This window comes from Caretta caretta, chromosome 19 (assembly GCF_965140235.1).
Source record: "Caretta caretta isolate rCarCar2 chromosome 19, rCarCar1.hap1, whole genome shotgun sequence".
Taxonomy (NCBI): Eukaryota; Metazoa; Chordata; order Testudines; family Cheloniidae; genus Caretta; species Caretta caretta.
Genome location: NC_134224.1, coordinates 7,199,471 through 7,219,065, shown reverse-complemented (window position 1 = coordinate 7,219,065; position 19,595 = coordinate 7,199,471). Strand labels below are relative to the sequence as shown.

Here is a 19,595-nt window from a genome sequence, read left to right as displayed (position 1 = left end):
TGCCCTTTAAAAAAAATAGAAAGCCTCCTTGAAGAATTTGTTTAGCATAAGGGGACACGAGATCAGAACACATCCACTTAACTGTTGATAGGGTCCAAGAAAGGCCTTGTGCAGCAGAAGAGCCAATATGGACTCACAAGAAAATAGGTAAGCAACTAAGGAAGCATTCACATCAAGGCTGCTATTAAACATATGGAGGAAGCTACAAGTTCTCTCCTTGCTGTTCGTTCAGATCTCTCGACTGTCTTCACTTCAGAGCATCAGACCAGCTCTCCAACTAGAGCAAGCTGGCTCCTTTAGTTACAGTGCTGTTATTCCTAAAACATGGGTAGGAAACCAGATTGCAAGAAAGGGCAGAGGACAGGAAAGGACTCACACACACACACAGGGTCGCATCAAAAACAAGAGACATTTAGAAGTGCAAATTATTTATAAACACTATCAACAAAGTGCAAATCTACATGCAACATTTCACAAAGAAAAGCTATAACCAAAGATGACAAACAAGGGAGGCAAGTAAATTTGAGGAATGGGGAAAATAGTCTCTTAATTGATGCCAACTTGATGTGTCAAGCCAGAAGACTGCCTTTGTCAACCTTCATAAAAAGGACATCGACCACACAGGTGATTCCAACATTAATGGTGTCCTAAGGGAACCTAGCAGTTGCTCTAAAAAACTTAAAGCTTCGTTGTGAGCCCAGGCTCTGGCAAAAAGATTTCCATTCTAAATTGCATCATCCAGCTCCTGCAGCTGAAGCATTATATCCGTTAGATTTCTCGTTCGGTGTGACTTCCTTTTGAACAGTGGGGACACCGCTGCTTGTCAGCAGCTCTCAGGAAAGCTTGCTTTTGTTTCAAAGGAAAATACTGATAAGAAATGCTTCAAAGAGTTACCTGTACAGAACAGACAACATCTTTAATTTGTATTTAAAAAGGAGGTTCTGAAGGTCTCCAAAACAAAGACACACAAAATCCTCATACTGGCCTTATTAAAAAACAGAACAATCCATAGATCAAACAGCTAAGCTACAGGACAATTAAAAACGAACTTTAAATGTAGAAAAAACAGAGCACAGTCCCTCCGTAACAAGCAGCTCAGACATTGGAGGATGTTGTGACAGAGCTACGCTGGAAGTGGTCAGGAATGTCCTGGAAGCGACGGTGGTGGGCCAAGTTCCTGCTCACCCATTCCTTAAGGCTGCACTTTTGGGTGGGTTTCTTGGAGAACCTTGGGTATTTTCTGCAAGAACAGAAGGGGAATAAAGGTAACAGAATAATTAAGGCAAATATGGTGTGTAGGAGCATGCATACAAGAGCAGCAGGAACAGTGGCTAATTTGCAAATGCCTTCCCTCATCCCGTGGCACTTGCAGACACTTTTCTATTGCCAAAATTTTTAAAAGAAAATTATCTTGCCACGCTGCTATGTTAGGTACAGTAGAAGAGGAGTCCTTCTAGGAGCATTATCTAGTGCTTTCTGTTACCCTCCTTGCAGAGATCTGTCTCTCCATGGCCTGCCAGAGAAGTCTGAAGGTTGCTCAGTTCATGGCAGTTAAATGAGAAGTAAATTCCCACAGAAGGAGCTGTTGTCATGCAAATATTGCCATTTCCTGGATCTAGCACATTCTGAAAAAGCTGCTGGCTTTGTTCAAACAAAAACCATCAAAAATACTTCCTACAAGGACTTAAAATAAAACAAGCAAAAAAATTTCCACAACACAATTCCATTTTCATTAACTTGTTTATAACACACTTTCAGATGCAGGAAAACAAAGCTTTTCCATATTAGCTGTCAGATGCTGCCTTCCCCCTTCTGCACATAGCAGAGTTGGCTCCTCTTGAGTCTTTTCATTTGGTCTGGGCAGATATATTAGCATGGCTAGGAAATAATATTTATTAACTGCAGAGCCATCTGGGGAACCATGAGACATTGGGTGGGGTCACGCTTACAAAAAAATTAACTATCAATATAGTTATTTAGGAGAAGGAAAATTCATACCAACAGCTTTTCAGTTCTACAGCAGTGGTTCAACACAAGTTATTGTGATTAAACAAGCCTAAAACAGCAAAGTGGCCTGGCAGTTTCAGTCCTGAAAGACTGGCGTCCATATTACAGGTCACCATCACAACTCATTCCTGTGTTGGGAGCCTCTCTGAAGAGTTGGAGATGGAGCCGGGGCGGGGGGGGGGGGGAAGAGCGGAGAGAGAAGGGGGGACCTCCTCTAGGGAGGACAAAATTCAAAGTAAGTGTTACACTGGCAAGATAACATACAAACATTGTTACCAGATACTTGTGTTGTCACCTTGATTTGGCTTGAAATTTTGTTTCCAGCAGTGTCAGTCAGGTACTTCTGGTGAGCATTACATTCTGAATAGATATTTAGAATCCAGGACACCTTCCTTCTCAAGTTGTAACAATTTCAAACAAAGGTCAGTGTTCAGGCCTTAGCTACTTCATATTCTTAAAGTGAATTTTAAAAAAGTCAAAACAAAACACCTCCAATGAAAATAAGCTCCTGAACAAGTTACTTTGTAAAGCCTATTTCATTTCCCATTGTAAGAGGGGCTTTCCTCTGCTCCCTCCCCTCCTTACAAACATTTGATGCCATACCTCATGGTGAGGTCTGATGGATGCTGCCATCTGCGGTCCTGAGTTCGGTACTCCCTGCTGGCAACCTTATCCATCAGTGCGTACAACTCATTTAAGGCATCTGCAATGCAGCAAAGTAAGGAGTGAATGGGAGACCGCGCAGGCCACATGAAGCTGGAAAAAAGACAGCAGCAGCATGGGAACTCTGGCCCCAGCTCGTAAGGTTGCTCCTGGTCTTACACCACGGGACAAACAGAGTCTGCCCGAAAGACAAGAGATCTACACATGTCCATTTTCAGGGACACTTGTGCAACATTTCCCTGGAAGCAGAGAAGAAGCAGACACCTGCTACTGACATGAGTAGGATACTACTTGCCATGATGCTTGCCAAGTAGCGGACTCAGCTCCTCACTGCAGTGACGGTCCACTGCAAGGATCCATTCGCACATGTCTATAATCAGAGTGTAGCAAGAGACATCCCTGTCCACAATCACTTACATCTGAAAAGGATGTAACATTATTGCTCATGCAGCAGGGTTACCTACTGCACAGAACAAGCCCTTTCAGTAGATACAGTAGTTCTCCAAAGGCCTCACACCATGAATCCTTGGTAAGGGAATGCAACGGATGGTTTGGCAAGATACATGAGACTGTGTGTCCAGGTCACAAAATAGCTCAGAGCATATCTGCAATGCTTGTACTCTTGCCCACTCCTCGCTTCAGTATCTGATAATGCAGGCTGAGACGACATACTGCACACTACAGCAGAAGTCTGTTGTTATGATGTTGCTACCAACAGAAAACAGTGCCCTTCCTCAACCAACACGAACGGAGGTATTTCTCCCATCTTGCTACTGTAGTCATGTTTCTAACACTAGGAGTGGTTCTACATGAGACACTTCTTCATTCCACAGGAAGTGACTGCCTACTGAGTGCATCTGTGTAGAGTGGCCCCACCTCTCTTTCACCCACTGGAGCATCAGCTTCTGTTTGAAGTGACCAGTCCCAAGTCTGACAAGAGGCCATTCATTTTTAACTGCACACTTCCTAAAGATGGCTCTTTGAAAGTCCACAGTCTGTGTTCAGCCAGTATTGTTTACGGAGAAACGCAAAGTGACAAGAGGGCTAACAACATGCAGACACCCACCATGCACATGTTGCAGAGCTGTTAAGCCCAGACAGCAACTCACCCTTTGAATCCATTTAGATTAGAGTAGAAGTCCCTGGAAGACTCGTGATTTCTTCCAGTTTATCTATCTTAAGCAACTTCCCACAAGTTCTTACTCTTTCTACACCAGGGCCCCTGACTGAGTTTCAGTCATGCCATCTTTGGGCCATCCCCCAGGCCCCAAACTTTTTGCCAGTACGGCTGATGTAACTTGGATCTATTTGCTGTTCTCAGCTGCTGGGGACAGAGCGCAGAGGCACTCTGGCCAGATCTCCTTACCTGCTGAAAGCCCTAGTATACTGGCGCAGTAATAGAAGACTGGTGTAGAGCTGTTAAGTCTTCTGTACACCAGCCACAGATTAGGGGAATGCAATAGTCTGTTCAGCTGGCTTTCCTTCTGCTTTACCCCAGCATGATGTGAAGCCAGAAGAAAAGGTCAGAATCAGGACCATAGTTTTATTTATAAGACAGAAATTGGTGATTGATCTTTTCCATAAGGGTCTTCTGTCCTCAGGGCCAGTGCAGGGTTTTTCCCTACAGCAGAGCATCTCAAAAGTGTCATAGCATGGAGCACATTAACATGTTTTATGGACATTTCTCCCACCCATTCACAAAAACATAAGCTACTTCCCTTTCCACTGGCAATCACAGCAATTGTTTCCATAGAAGAGTAACATTAAGCAGCCATTTAAGATTTGTAGCTTCTTTTAGCAGCTGAAAATGAGAGCCAACACTATGTAACTTGCCAATTCTCCAGACTACCAGTGGTTCTTGGATCACAGTGGAGAACCAATGCTGTACAATAGAAATAATCCCCTGCTCCTCTTTATCAGCATCTGGTCTCCTTGGAATTTTTGGACTCTTCAAATACTTGGCGCTTCTTGCACTACTTAATCCAAAGATCTCAGAGTGCTTCGGCGAAAGCAATAAAAATTGTTATTGTTATTTACAGATGGAGAAAGGGGAATGGAGGCACAGAGACGAAGTGACTTGTTACGGTCAGTCTGCATAAGAGTCAAGAATAGAACTTGGATCTCATCTCCCAGGTCTGTTCCCTGAGCACTGAGTTATTTTCCTGCGCTTACAGATATATTCCCACGCCCATCCTCCCAAAATAGCAAAACGGGGAGAAGCTATATATTTACATTCAGATTTTCATAAAAGCTGAGCCCTCATTTAGATACCAAGAATCTTCAACTGTTCTCAGTGGGAAGTTCTGGATGTTGAGCTCTTTTTGAAAGTCTGGTCACTAGTCTTAAACTTCCCTTAAAAAATAATCCAGCCCCCTTACTTGTTGCGTTTGGCTTCCCACTAGAGAAGCTTCTGCTTGAACGCTGGGCTTGGCTTAGGGGTGGGGGTTGGAAGGATGGAGGTAATGCTACCGTGGAACAGCTGAACGTCCAGAAGCTTCCCCTACCCCAAACACAATTTAAGTCTCATTGTGAGTAGGCACCTTTCCCAACCTGCTGTACAAACAGAGCCCATACACTCTGAAGTCCAAACTTATCCCCCTTCCCAGGATTTGAATTTATTATGGGTTTGGGTGGGGTTTTGTTTGAAAGAACCAATTCAAGCCTTCTTCCCAGACTTGATTGGGATTAGGATTTCTCCTTCAGGAAAGCTCAGCCCACACCATAGATCCTCTCCCTGGAAGAGCACTCCCCCATACTTTATATCCAAGAGCATCAGTGAAATCAGCAGAACCCACTTAACCTCTGCCCTTAGGTCCCTTGTATGACTTAATCCTCCTTGTCTGCAACACTTCCCAAAAATCTGCAACATGTATTTAATAAAGATAGTTAACCTTCATAAATTAAAGGTATTAAATAAAATCAGGTCCTAAAAATTCCCTGAGGCACTTCACAAGTTGTCTCCTCTCTCTCTGCCCCAGAGGATCCAGCTTCATCATGTTTTTGCCCAGCTACCAATGGCATGATCGAGTTGGGAAGCATTACAATGCAAATTGTGTGTTTCCAGAGAGGAGATAAACAGGTCACCTCCAAGTGGAGGCAGCCCTGTGTACCCAATATGCTGTGTCAATCTGCCCTTGGATAGAACTCCTGGTACAGTTTTACTAGCAGAGGAGCTCTTAAGGAAAGAGGCTATTAGATACCAGATTGGAAGAGCTAGTATTGCTTTCCAGGTACCAAACAGCTTACAAGTCTGAAGAGAGTCCACATGACGCCATGAAAGTTGTCTGAGCAGCAGGTGGTGCAAGCACTATTCAATATGCATAATTATGATGTCAATATCCTGCAAAGGCAAATTTACTGAACAATGTTGCAAAAAATCAAGAGAAGAATATACAGAGGGAGAGGAAAAAAAACTCACCACTAAATTTGTTCTTCACCTGCTCTTTAAAAAAAAAGGGGGTTCTCAGCTGTTCTGTATTCTGTCTCTTATAGACCAAGACGAAGTAACAAAACTGGGTGAACGTTCAATGCCAAGAGCCACAACAATAGTCACTTCCAGTTATGAAACTAGGGAGCCTCTTCACTAGTGACAAATGATTCTGGACCAAACAGAATCCACAATGAGGATCTCGTCAAGAAGGATTTGATTCTATTTACGGTTGAATGAAGACCAATAATGAAGTTTGAATACTAAGCTAGTGGTCAGCTGGCAAAATTTCTTTGTGGTCAATTATGGACAGTTTCAGCCAGTCATTTGGAAACAGATGTTCAAATCACATCACAATTTTACATCTGCTAGGACACAGCCTCTGCAGCATTTAGATTCATGTGGAAAGCTGCAAACAAATCTATTTCATTGGAAATATTCTATTCCCTAGTTCCTGGAGGATATCCATAAACCCAAAGCCACAGGTTTATTCTGCACAGGGTCAGTTCACTTTGCCAAACAGGGAAAAGTTAGCTCAGAAAATGGACTCCTTCCAAACTATCCAATATCCATAAGACTAAATGGTTGGCAGTTAGTGCAGCTGTTACCTTTAAGTGGTTTAGCCCACAAAAGCCACCAACATGAGCACAGAAAAGTTTTATTTGTATAATATTGTGCTGGGTGCTATACAGACAGGTAAAAAGACAAGTCCCTGCCCCAGACTAGCTTACAATTGAAACACGCAACATACAAATGATGGACAAGAGATGTGCTACAACAAAGAAGTGTGGGGGAGATTATGCTGAAGAGCGTGAACAATTAAGTTAAATGCCAAAGTACAAGTGACAGCCTACAATACAAAAAAAGACTAAATGTGGTGGCATAACGAGGTATTACTTTCAGTCACCTGGTTGGTTACCCCTTCCCAGCAAAAGGCACAGATCTGGTGAGCTTTCTGGCCTAGATTCCAGGAGGAATTACTCACAGCTACAATACATGTGCTGTGGCTCCTTGACAGGGTTTGATTACAAATTCTCACTGGGTTTGTGTGTGTATGGAGAAAGGATCTTATGTGACTCAACTGGAAAAACCCTCCCACCTGTCAAGCTACATTCCAAGCCTAAAGTTATTTGGAACATTTCCACTAAGAAGTAAAAAGATTAGGTGCATCACACATAACATTCTTCCTCAGTGAAATGGAAGATCCTGCCAGCCTCGTTCATCAGGCTCCTTCCTGACTTGCTACGACTCAGAGATACACCTTGCATTTTTAATTTGAAAGGAGGAGAAAACGGCTCATAATTAGTTTTCCTCGCAGAGTCCCCTCTGCATTATGTATGCGATATTCATAGACTGGAAAGCAGCCCCATGGCTCTGCGGCTGTTTGCACTGCCCAGAGAAGTGGCGGCTCCATGTGAGCAGCGACACAACTGTCAGTTTCTTGAAACTCTCAAGAAGGGCCAGTTACCACACCCATGAAAAGCCTGACGAACGAACACAGTTTGAGGCCATCTTTGTAAGCCGCAAGGGCCATATTTAACCTCTGGAGTTTCTCAATTCCACCCACAATTCCTTCAGGGGTAGCTCTTCATCTACTATTCATGTTTGCTCTTTACGTGGAGATTCTTCTTTAACCTCTGTCAGCAATAGCTTTTGTATGACTGATCTGAGAGGTGCACAGCCTAAGAGTCCTGGAAGGTATTTGCAGGAATTTCAAGCCTTACTACTTGGCACTTAAGTTAAAGGTTTCACAGTTTTAAGTTCTATGCTGCCAGCTAGGAAGAATGGCCTCCCATCACTAATCACCATCAGAGACAAGTGCCCGTGTCTACCTCTCCCATTTTGCATTTTATGGCCAATTTATAAGTGCAATGCCCTCACTGCCCAAAGTGCCAATTTTTGACAGTGTACCTGCATTCACCACACAACTTGAGCACGTGCATCAAACTCCTTGTCTATCGCAGCTCTTACAGGCAGAGAAGCTGCTTCTGAGCTTGTCCCAAAGTGGGGGTGGTTACATATTGGACCCTAAGTTCCCTCTAAGCTGCACGGCCATGCAGCAGCCTATTAAGCACCGTGCAGGCGTTCAGGGGAAAGATGGCTCTCCCCCAGCCCCAACCCAGCCCCGGCAGGGGAAAGGCGCCCTTCCCCCAGCCTCGGCCTGGATCTGCCATGGTGGGGTGAGGATCTCCCCCCAGCCCAAGTGTTGCTGCGGGGAGAGAGGGCTGGGGGGCGTCCTCTCTCCCCACCATAGCCCTGGGGCAGCCTGCACCCCAAACCCCTCATCCCCGGCTCCACCCCAGAGCCTGCACCCCAAACCCCTCATCCCCAGCTCCACCCCAGAGCCCGCACCCCCAGCTGGAGCCCTCATCCCCCCGCACACACACCCCAACCCCCCGCCCCAGCCCTGAGCCCCCTCCCATACTCCGAACCCCTCGGCCCCACCCCCACCACATGAATTTTGTTATGTACACCAATATGGAGATGAGTTACACATGATCTCCATATTGGTGCGCACAAAATTAATTCTGCGCATCCGTGGGAAAAATTGGAGGGAACACGGATTGGACCCCACAGTCTCCATAAGTGGAGCAGGCAACATTATTCTTATTGCTACCTAAAAAATAATATCTGAACCAACTTTGCTGAATGCAAACTGACAAAATTTGGTCCTTTTGGTTTGGTCTGTGCCTTCCCCTCACCCCATCCCAATCCTTACTGCAGGTTACCTGGTGTAGGATCCATGGAATTCTTTACATGGGCACGCACACATTGGATATAAATACACTTCTTTTGCTCAAGTTCTGCTTCGGAAATGCATATCCGTTGTTTTGGTCTTTAAAAAAAAGAGAGAAAAGTTAATTTTTCTGAAGTACCTGTCAAGCAAGGCTCCTTGTAACAAACAGCACCATGATTTCCTGTGTGGCGAATACAGATGGAAGGTCCTTATAGCACTATTCTTTTGGACACACTAGTTGTAAGAAGGAGATCTGGCAAGCCACTCCTAGGAGCAGGACAGCTGACAAGTCTGCTCTCAGCCTGTGGGAAGAGGGGATGCTTGTCTCCCATTAGCAGTGACCTACAGAAAGCTGAGGAGTGACAATGGCAGGAAGCACCAAAGTCTGATTGGAGTGAGACTCAGAGCTGAAGCAGGTGGAGGGAAGGGAGTAGCAAATCTAGGAGTAAGAAAAGATCATGTCAGCATCTTTCCCCATGTCACAGACTGCCTGCTTTAAAGAGGGTGGGTGAGGTAGTATCTTTTTATTGGACCAACTTCTGTTAAATACAAGATATTTCCTCACCCACCTTGTCTCTGATATCCTGGGACAGACAGGGCTACAACAGCACTGCATACTGCCTGCTTTGATAGTTAACATGCTTCCCTATCTTTGGTCCGCAGTATTGTTGCTGCCATCTGCTGGAAACCAAAGGGATAAAGGGGAACAGTGACCACAGCAGGTGTTCTCACACATTCATAATATGAACTACATCCTAATAGTATCTCAGACACCGCCTCTCAGACTCAGGACAGCTTGGATCACCTCCCCTCCCATTCACAAGTAACCCTTGTGACAACTACAGCAATCGCTTCCATGGAAAATATTACCTAACAGGGCATTAAATAAATTTACTTGCAATTTAGCAAAAGTGGAAATGAGAAGAGTTATTACCCTGTGAGCAGTCAACTCTCCAGACCCCTAGCGAGTGCTCCACAAACCAGCGTGAGAATTGCTGAGCTAAGGTATGTTTAACATGTTACCTTTCTTCCACCTGTGGCACAGGAATGACTTTGCCTAGCTTCTTCCCACAGGTAGTGTCTTCCCCACAGTTCTGGTCTAAGACTGCAGAGTTTGACTGGATAGAGGAGGAGAAAGAGGATTAGCCTGACAAGACACTCCTGTGTCCATTAAGATGTATTATTTTCCTATAGAAAAGCTTACTTATTGTGCAAGGCTGCAAACCCATGTATGCACCCTGATATTGCTACTGACAACTGACCTATAATGTTTAAGTAAAAACGTGGGTGATCCATCCACCCTACTGCTTATTTGTTCTGCTTCACAAGCTTATGGCTTTGTTGAAAGACAAAAACATTTCACTTTAAAACATACTGATTAAAAAACATTTTCTATTAAAAATACTTAGGCAAGGCTGCTTTATAAGAGTAAAGAGACAGAGGTGTGTGCTGTTACTTTAAGATTCTCTGGTGATTCTTCAACAGACATGGATTCCTGGCTCAAATCTTCCTTTTGGGAGCCAAAGGTCCCTGATAATCCATTGTCTGTTCCTTTGGAAGGGTCCTGATTTAAGACGACATTAGAGGTTTTTGGATGCAGTAGCAGTACAGGTGCTGTATTCTCCACTTTGTCCTTACTTTGACTATAGGCAGGGTCAGGAGAGTATGTGGAAAATTTTGTGTGCGCATCACAGAAGGAAGAGGATTCTTTGATTTCTGATGGCAGCTTTTCCACATTATCCATACCCCCCCTGTGCTGCTCTTTAGAAACCAGGGACTCAAGGGACTCTTCAACAACCAAGCTATTAGAACTGATTTCCTCATACTCTATACTTTGTTTGCTTGCATTTTGTAGATGGTCATCTCTTATTACTTGTGAAGCTTTTTCGCCAGTTTTCTCCAAGCCATCATCGCCTTTCGGCTGATCTACTGAATCTGCATCAGTTGGGGAAAGACTTAGAGGCCCCTGAAGATCACAGTCAAATAGCGTACAAACGACTTGATCTGATTTCAAGCAGTCCACGTTCAAGCATCCTTCACCCTCAGAATTAGCTGTTTCATTCTCAAGAATTCGAAAATATCCGGTATTAACTGAAGAGCCAGTCTGAGATAGAGACTCGTTACTTACTAACTCATCTATGGTCCTGAATGTCGTCTCTGTGCCTTCAGGGGGGACTGATGCCCAACTACAATTGCTACTCACTTCCTTCTCACTTTGCCCCCATACATCTAGAGTCACTAAAGCACTCTCTCCAGTGGAGTTCTGGTCATCTCCTAAGCAATCATCTGCTAACATTTCCCTACACTCTTCCTCGGTATAATTGAAGGGAGAGTTCCCTTGCTCATCATCTGAGGGTTCCAGCAAAGAGTCATCTGGCTCACTATCATCAAAACATCTAGTTGTATCCACAGAAAGGACTACCGCACTGTCTTCTGGAAGACAAACTCTGATGACAATGTTCTCCAGCTCAGTATCATCCAGACAGCCAGGGAAGCAGGCAGAATCTGGGGAGCATAGTGGTAGTTTCTTTGATGGACATGGAGTGCTACAATAATTACTCAAGTGGCACTGTTTCTTAGCAGCTGATTGCAGGGGCTGATCCTCCTCCAGCAAGTCTAAGGGCCTTTTAGTCCTGTGGATTGTATCATTAACAAGAGTCACTTTATGATTAGGATATACACCAAGCCCAGAGGAATGTGGAGAGCTGTCTTCCATGATGCCGTTGGTCTCTGTATTTAAGTGACCTCACTGCTTCTGCTTTGGCCACTAGAACCAAGGACAGAATAGGTACCAGTGTTTACTGAGCCTCTAATCAGCCTATAATGTGCTTCACTCTTCCAGAAAGTTAGTCAGTCACAGGACGGATCCCACTTGCCTGCAAAGAAAAAACAACATAAGTGAACTAAAGGAGTGTTTCTCACCTGTTCGTATCTCAGCTAATCTTACTCCCTTCGCAGTCCCCTCTGTCCTCTGGAAAAACAGATGTACACCTCTCCACCTTGGGCAAGTTAAGTGTTGGATATTCACTTGGCCCAGAACAGCTTACACTTATCCTGTGACTGATCCATGTTAGAAATACTAGTCACTTTGAAATCTAGGGCATTCTGCTGCCTAACTTTTAAGGAAAAAAAGTATTGCACATATTTTGCCTCTGTTATTTCTCTTAAATTTAGTCCTTCCTGATGCAGCAGCAAGGGAAGAGCCTATCAGCATCCACTCTTGGAGCAAGTAGCCCAATGTCTGAAGATACCTGGCCTCCATAGCCTTCACTCCTGGCTATTATAACCTTTAATAACTTTTATTTAAGTCATAACAGAGTGAGCTTGCTCATGCTATTCAAACATCAGCTAGAGAACTACAGCCTGTAAGCCAGACAAGCTAATGAGCAATCCCCCACATAGAGAGGGCTCACAAGTCAGAGGTCTAACTTCAACAGCTATATTAGCCAGCACTAATAGAGTCTAAATCATGAATACAGTGACCACTGCATGCGGTTTTCTTTTAAGCTGTTGATATAATCAGTGTAACATGCCTCAAAAAAGACTGTATAAAGAAACATTGTATGTTTTCATAGCACCTTTCATCCAAGGATCATAGAGCAGTTTGCATACTAAATGAAGCCTCAAACCTTTCCTCCCTCTCCAGTGAGATGGCATTATATCATTTTTAAATAAGAAAACTAACAAACAAAAGGGTTAAATAATATAATATTATAATGTTAATCCTTTTAATAGGTAATAATATTTCTTTGGATGTGCTCTTAGATTCATATACTTACACCCTTCCTTGAGGACCTGGTGCTGAGAGACAAAGGACCAGCCCTGCCTCTGGCATGCCAAACGAATCTGATGGTCCAAGTTTCTCAATGCCCGAGATGGATGGTAGACAATGTTGCCTGATTTAAGGAGGTTAATATTATCATTTTAGATAATCTGGGTTATAGGCTCACCAGTTAATCTGATTAGAAGATAATAAGGTTCTTGTCCCAGAACCAGGCTACACAGAGTTTGCAAGGACACTTGGGATATACAACAAGGATGCTCACACTGAGACAAATGTAGCCTTAAAGACTTTTATTGAGATAAATGGAATAGTAATCAAATAGTAAAATAATCAGAGTTACAAAGGAAATAATATTGTTCTAGAGATACATGTGATATTATGCACTATAAAGCTTTTGATTAATATACTCAGACCCTTCCTTGATAACCTGGTATGAGATAAAGGACCAGCCTTGCCTCTGGCATACCAAGAGAGTTCAGGTCCAGGTTCCTCAATTCAGGAGTGGGAGGTGCATTGCTTAGGAGAAGCTAAAGAGCTAAGAGCTATAGAAGACTAAAGAAGCTAACTTAGAGTTTTACTTAACTCACTGACGTAAAACTTACAATTAAGAACTAACAGACTAATAAACAAAAGGATAATAAACTAAGAATGAAGAAGCTTCCTTGGCACAGTTGGTCACTCCTCTTACAGAGCTTGAACACTTGAGCCCTCCTTCTATGTCCAAACTTAGTTTCCTCACCCACAAGATGCCAGGGTACACTTGCTCCAGAGGCAGGTATGTTCGTACATACTGATGACACACATACATGTTAATGACATTAGCTCATTCTCACATTTGTTATTTCCGTCCTAACCGGTTATTTCCAAGTTCTTTGTGGTGTACCTGTTAAGTTTAAAGAGGGTATGAACTTAGGTAGCTCTCCTATGCCAACCTGCTTCAATGCATCCTTTATCTACATTAAAGGTCGCAACCATATATGGACCTTACGGTTTAGCTCATCCCCACCTATTTAGGTAAAAGGTCCCAAACATATGTACGCTAACTTTGCCTTAGCTCCGCATACAGGATGTGGCCTGTAGGTCCCTTGTGTTACAGCCAAAAATACTCTAATATAAATCTATAAACCTAGTATAATAAAACAAATAATCAAACACAAAAAAATAAGAAACCCATAAGAAAAGCTATATAGGCAAGCAAGCAGACTAGCCCTGTAGGCTACAATAACAAAAGAGCTGAAGGATCATATGATGGAAAAATACACTAATTCAACATGCTGGTTTGCCCTAAGCTAATGCTCAGCCTTCCATGCCCAAGTCTAACTTCCTCACCCTCAAGATATTGGGGTGCACTTTTCCTATAGCTTAGGATATTAATACATATTAATGCCATTTAGCTAACTGTCATATCCGTCACTTCTTGCTCAAGCAGGTTGGCGGTTATCATTTCCATGTTCCTTTGGTTGCCATTTACCATTAGGTTTCAATTCCTGCCACAAAGCAAGCTATTCCTAGTTCCCCAAAATCTAAGGATAACCATCAGGCCATTTATCTACGCCAAAGGTGGCAGACCTACTATACTTATGCTAACTTGTTTAAGCTAATATCTTACAGCAGTGGTTCTCAACCAGGGGTACATATACCCCAGGTGGTATGCAGAGGTCTTTCAGGGGGGTAAGTCAGCTCTTCTAGATATTTGCTTAGTTTTACAACAGGCTACATAAAACACACTAGCAAAGTCAATACAAACTAAAATTTCATACAATGACTTGAAAATTTGAAAGCAAGCACTTTTTCAGTAATAGTGCACTGTGACACTTTTTGTCTTTTTATGTCTGATTTTGTAAACTAGTAGTTTTTAAAGTGAGGTGAAGCCTGGTGTAGGCAAGACAAATCAGACTCCTGAAAGGCGTATAATAGTCTGGAAAGGTTGAGAGCCAGTCTTACAGGATACAGACCTGTACGTTCCTTGCCTTTATTACATTCAGCTATAATGCAAGCCAGCCCTATAGGCTACAACAACAAAGTAACGCCATCCTCTTCCTAGGCCTGCTATGCAGATGGCTAGCCCCATAGTATAGCTACTAGACCAGAATCTATCCCAAATATATATACTTATTAAAAAAGAAAAATAGATAGAAATACACTACATATAGGCCTCATTAGCCAAAAATACCCCACAAACAAAACCTGTAGTAGTTTTCCTGAGCAACTCTTGATTTCATATTTTCTTAAACTCTTACTCTGTAAGAATATCATAGTCTGGGAACCTAGTATTCATCTGACTCTCTTCAATCAGTTAGTCTCAATAGTGGGAGGTATTTTCTGTCCCCTTTGACCAACTGGGATAAAGAAACACCTTTTGTCCATACTCTTCACACTTTCTATTGGTTTGCCTGCTTACTGGGTCTAATGAGGAGGGGTTTGTTAGGGAGCTACACTATATAGAAGAGAAAATCAGGCCGCCCTGCGGCTTAGAGGGCTTCTGGCTACCATCCCAGTCTAAACACAGGAAAGAAAGGAAATACAGAAGGGAGCAGCCATATATTTAGAAGAAAAAGGGGAAAGTAACTGATATGGTAGTCTGTACTTGCACAATGTTTTGCAATTCAGATACAAATATTTTAACAGAAGAAATAGAGCAAATAAAAAGAAAACTAAGAACTGGTTTGGGTCCTGCAGGGTACTGCTCTGTGGTGGACTACTCTATTACAACAATAAACACTTGAAGTAGTAGAACATATGGAAGCTATCCAAGATTTTACTAGAACTGTTTTAGCAAAACACGTTCAAACATATTTACCTGCTCCGTTCATAAAATAAAGATAATTTCTTTAACTGCCATCCCTGCTGACTCACTTTTCCATCTGAAAGCCAACCTGGGTACTGTACTTTCTGCCTAATACATCAACAGATTGTGCAATCAGAATTTAAGTAACAATGCTATTGTCGATACGTGAACCAGAACAGAGTCCAGCTCTTGCCCCAGGGCTGCGTTGACTCTGCAGGACTAACTGAAGTAAAAAAAATAAACTTGTTAGTAAAGTAGACCTAACTGAATACCCACAGGGAGTGAGTCTGCTGAGTTAAGAAGTCCATTTTCAGAGTAGAACCATGCTTTAAGTTGTAGGGGACACCTGCCATTGGACAAAGTTTAAAAAAAATGTTTCAAGGCTCAATCTCTCTACGTCCTAGTAAAGAAAGAAATAGGTTAGAAGAGACATTGGCAGGATCTTAGCTGTAAGTAAACTCAGAGAGCAAAGATGAAATGTAAAAATATTAAATACCGATATCGACTGTAATATCGCATCTTAGTAGCTATGTAAAGTGAAATCCTACTCCTTTACATCAAAGCTATACGCAATTCAGACCCTTAGATCCCTTGCCTAGACTTCAGTTCTATTCACACCTTTTTACTGATCTATTTCCTCTGTAAATACCTATTAGCCTTTGTAACCTTGATTTTTAAATGTTCCCAATTAATATTAAATTGTCAAAGATAAGGATACATTAAATCAAACTTAGTTTCCAGGTCCGAGGCTCTAGGTTGGGTACAGACAATTTAATTTAGCAGTGGACCCTGGAGGACACTTTGAACAATAGAACTTAAGAGAAAAATTATTAGTTAAGCAAACAGACATACAATTACTGTACCATTTACACAGGTACTAAAATTATACTCACATTCAAAGATGGAATGGTGTGTGAGCTGATCAGCCTACTGACAACAAAATGAAGTATAGCTTTTATAATCAGGTAACCTAGCTGTATGCTTTTGGTGTTAATTGGAGCTTCCTCCAAGTTAGCAAAGCTACTCCTTTTGTAACTTATTAAAATACTAATTAACATTAAATCTATTACCATATTCACATTCTGCCACTTCTTTATTGGCTCTTTACATTACAGATTATTTAAATTAACACCTGCACCAATTTCCTTTCCATGCTATCAGTATAGATAGCATTTTAATAAAACATTCCAAATTCTCAAAAACACCCATTAAAAATGGCTGCTAAAACCAGTTATAACCGCAACATAACTCGAGGTCATGTCCTTGCTACCTTCCATTTTCCCATCTTGCTATCTCCAACTTATCTCTAACTTTTATTTCCACTAACAAGCTCAATTTTTCATACTCCTCCATATTTAGCCTAATTTCTACTTATTTTTTAACCTAGCACATTTTATAGACTACATCTTCTCCCTTTGTAGTTTTCCTTTCACCTGAACAGCACCTACTTCATTATCACTCATTTTTGTTGAGCCTTTCCTCTGACTTCTTCCAATTAAATACCTGGTTTTCCACCTTTCCTTCTGCCAGCTTTACCCTCATTTCTAAAGGCAGCCTCAAGGTATAAATATCACATCCATTTTTATTTTCTGTTTCTAGAGTCCACCCAAGGGAACAAGTCTCTCTTACATTACCTAATCCATTTATTATGCAGAAATTCTCACACACACAGAAATTCTCTTTCTGGGGAGCAGAGGTCTCTAAAGGAATGGGCATTTAGTGCCCATAGATCTCATTCTATTTGGGGGCAATCAGGAAGAGGGAGGGAGTACCAGGAGGCAGTATCACCCCAGTCAGAGCCCTTGAGAGGTGGGCTCTGACTGGGGAGTGGCCAGTGCCCCTTGTAGCCTTATTAATGGATTGGTGGTTAACTAATTTATATTGATCAATCACTTAGACCACAATGGTCAATGAAAGTTTGGTCTCCTGAGGGCTACAGCATCAGGATGATGATCATCAGTATCATTAGAATAAAAGATGCTAGAAGCACATAAGAAACAACTGCAAGTCTCTTTATTAAAAAGTGCACTAAGCAGACGAACAATCCCACAAACACTAAAATACAACAGATAGAGAAAGAGTGTGAAGTTTAGCCCTATGATTAGCATCACTCACATCTCCTGCTGGGTAACCATAGAGAGTCAGTGATTATCTTCGTCCTCCTCATCACTACTACCACCACCACCAGTGGTTGCCATCCTAGCATCTCTCCTCTTCTTTGCCCCTCCCTCCCCCACAGGCTGGCTCACCTTTTATTGAATCATGCTTACACACACTAAGACTCATACATATGCATATGCTTCCAATGCCTTTTTCCTCATCCATACTTCCACATCCCACTAATTTAGGGGCACCTCATTTCTCATTGGCTATCCCTTAGTTCCCCTTACTCTCATTATACTCTCTGTAAACTAGTTCCCATGGTAACCCACAGAATTTCTCATGATGTTACAACTGGGTGCCTCAGGGTCTAGACAAGTACACTGTGGTCTATTTTCCCTATCACCCCCCACGGGCACATTCTTTACAGTAACCTTGTAATTTCACTGGTACAGGGTTATTCCTGGGCCACCTTCTTATGCCAACGCTCCTTAGGCCTAATATGGCTAAAGTGAAATCTTATAGGCCTCAACTTGTAGGCCCCATCACCCAACATTAATTTTTATGTTTCGCTCTATATCTTAAATATACTTAATATCTATTATTCTTGGCTGCACCCTCCTGCCCAGAGTTCACCTCAGCTGGGGGACAAGGGGTCAGGACCCCCCTCCTCCCCATTACAGTCCATCTGGAGGGGGAAGTTGTGGTCAGGAACCCCCATTACATCCCACCTGGAGGGCAAGGGGGGTCAGCTGTGGTTGGGGTCAGGGCTCCCCCCATCACATGCCACTCCTGCGGGAAACCAGAGGGCCCTGCACCCCAACTCCGCAGTCAGACTTGACTCTCAGTCAGCAGGTAACAGAAGGTTTATTAGTCGACAGGAACACAGCGTAGAACAGAACATGTTAGCACGGAAACCAGTGACTTTCAGACAAGTCCATCTTGGGGGGAGGGGAGCCCGGAGCCAGGGCTCTGGCCCTCCCCCTGCGCCCCAAGCCAGCCGAGACAGACTCGCGTCCAGCTGCCTGGCCCCCTCTCTGCACAGCTCTACAACATCCTTCTTAAGGAGACGGCTACACGCCATCACCACGCTGTACCCAAGTGGTCAAGGACTCACAGGCCTGCGCTCTCTCAGCACCCCACGGTCCCTGGGAGGAACCCCTTCAGTGCCAAAGCCCAGCTGGGGCGGGGGGGAGCGGCAGTTGGGGTCAGGGCCCCCCCCCCGTCGCAGCCCAGCTGGGGCGGGAGGGAGCGGCAGTTGGGGTCAGGGCCCCCCCCCCCCCGTCGCAGCCCAGCTTGGGGGGGGGGGGGAGTGGCAGTTGGGGTCAGGCCCCTCCCCCCCGTCACAGCCCAGCTGGGGGGGGAGCGGCAGTTGGGGTCAGGGCCCCCCCCCGTCACAGCCCAGCTGGGGGGGGGGAGCGGCAGTTGGGGTCAGGCCCCTCCCCCCCGTCCCAGCCCAGCTGGGGGGGTGGGGAGCGGCAGTTGGGGTCAGGCCCCTCCCCCCCGTCCCAGCCCAGCTGGGGGGGTGGGGAGCGGCAGTTGGGGTCAGGCCCCTCCCCCCCGTCCCAGCCCAGCTGGGGGGGTGGGGAGCGGCAGTTGGGGTCAGTCACAGCCCAGCTGGAGAGGGGGGGGGAGCGACAGTTGGGGTCAGGGCCCCCCCCGGTCACAGCCCAGCTGGGAGGGGGAGTGGCAGTTGGGGTCAGGCCCCTCCCCCCCGTCACAGCCCAGCTGGGGGGGGGGAGCGGCAGTTGGGGTCAGGGCCCCCCCCGGTCACAGCCCAGCTGGGAGGGGGAGTGGCAGTTGGGGTCAGGGCCCCCCCCCGTCACAGCCCAGCTGGGGGGGGAGCGGCAGTTGGGGTCAGGGCCTCCCCCCGTCACAGCCCAGCTGGGGGGGGGAGCGGCAGTTGGGGTCAGGGCCCCCCCGGTCAGAACTCGCGCGCGCTCCCTCCCTCGGGGGAGACTCACTCACCCGCCGCCATCTCAGACGCGACCCCTGGGCTCCAGTCGCGAGTAACTAACGCGAGCTCCTTAGGGCTTTTGGGAGGGGCCTCACAGGCTCCGCCCCCGCCCGCTGCGAGGCCACGCCCCCC

General features: G+C 44.6%; 1 protein-coding gene across 5 annotated transcripts; it reads right to left on the bottom strand.

Annotated features, from left to right (window-relative positions):
- Positions 1 to 411: 411 nt before the first annotated feature.
- S100PBP (S100P binding protein) lies at positions 412 to 19,552 on the bottom strand. 5 transcript variants are annotated; one of them, XM_048825516.2, is made up of 6 exons: positions 19,475 to 19,552; positions 10,291 to 11,710; positions 9,858 to 9,952; positions 8,827 to 8,933; positions 2,611 to 2,710; positions 412 to 1,240 (listed from the first exon to the last, which is right to left on the bottom strand). In XM_048825516.2, the coding sequence occupies exons 2-6, from the start codon at positions 11,548 to 11,550 to the stop codon at positions 1,096 to 1,098; spliced, it is 1,707 nt and encodes a 568-aa protein (XP_048681473.2). In that variant the 5' UTR covers positions 11,551 to 11,710; positions 19,475 to 19,552; the 3' UTR covers positions 412 to 1,095. The 5 variants fall into 5 exon arrangements, with proteins under 5 accessions (XP_048681473.2, XP_074977398.1, XP_048681477.2 ...); XM_075121297.1 differs by lacking the exon at positions 19,475 to 19,552 and adding an exon at positions 16,300 to 16,330; XM_048825520.2 differs by lacking the exon at positions 19,475 to 19,552 and adding an exon at positions 15,683 to 16,270.
- Between the last annotated feature and the right edge of the window lie 43 nt (positions 19,553 to 19,595).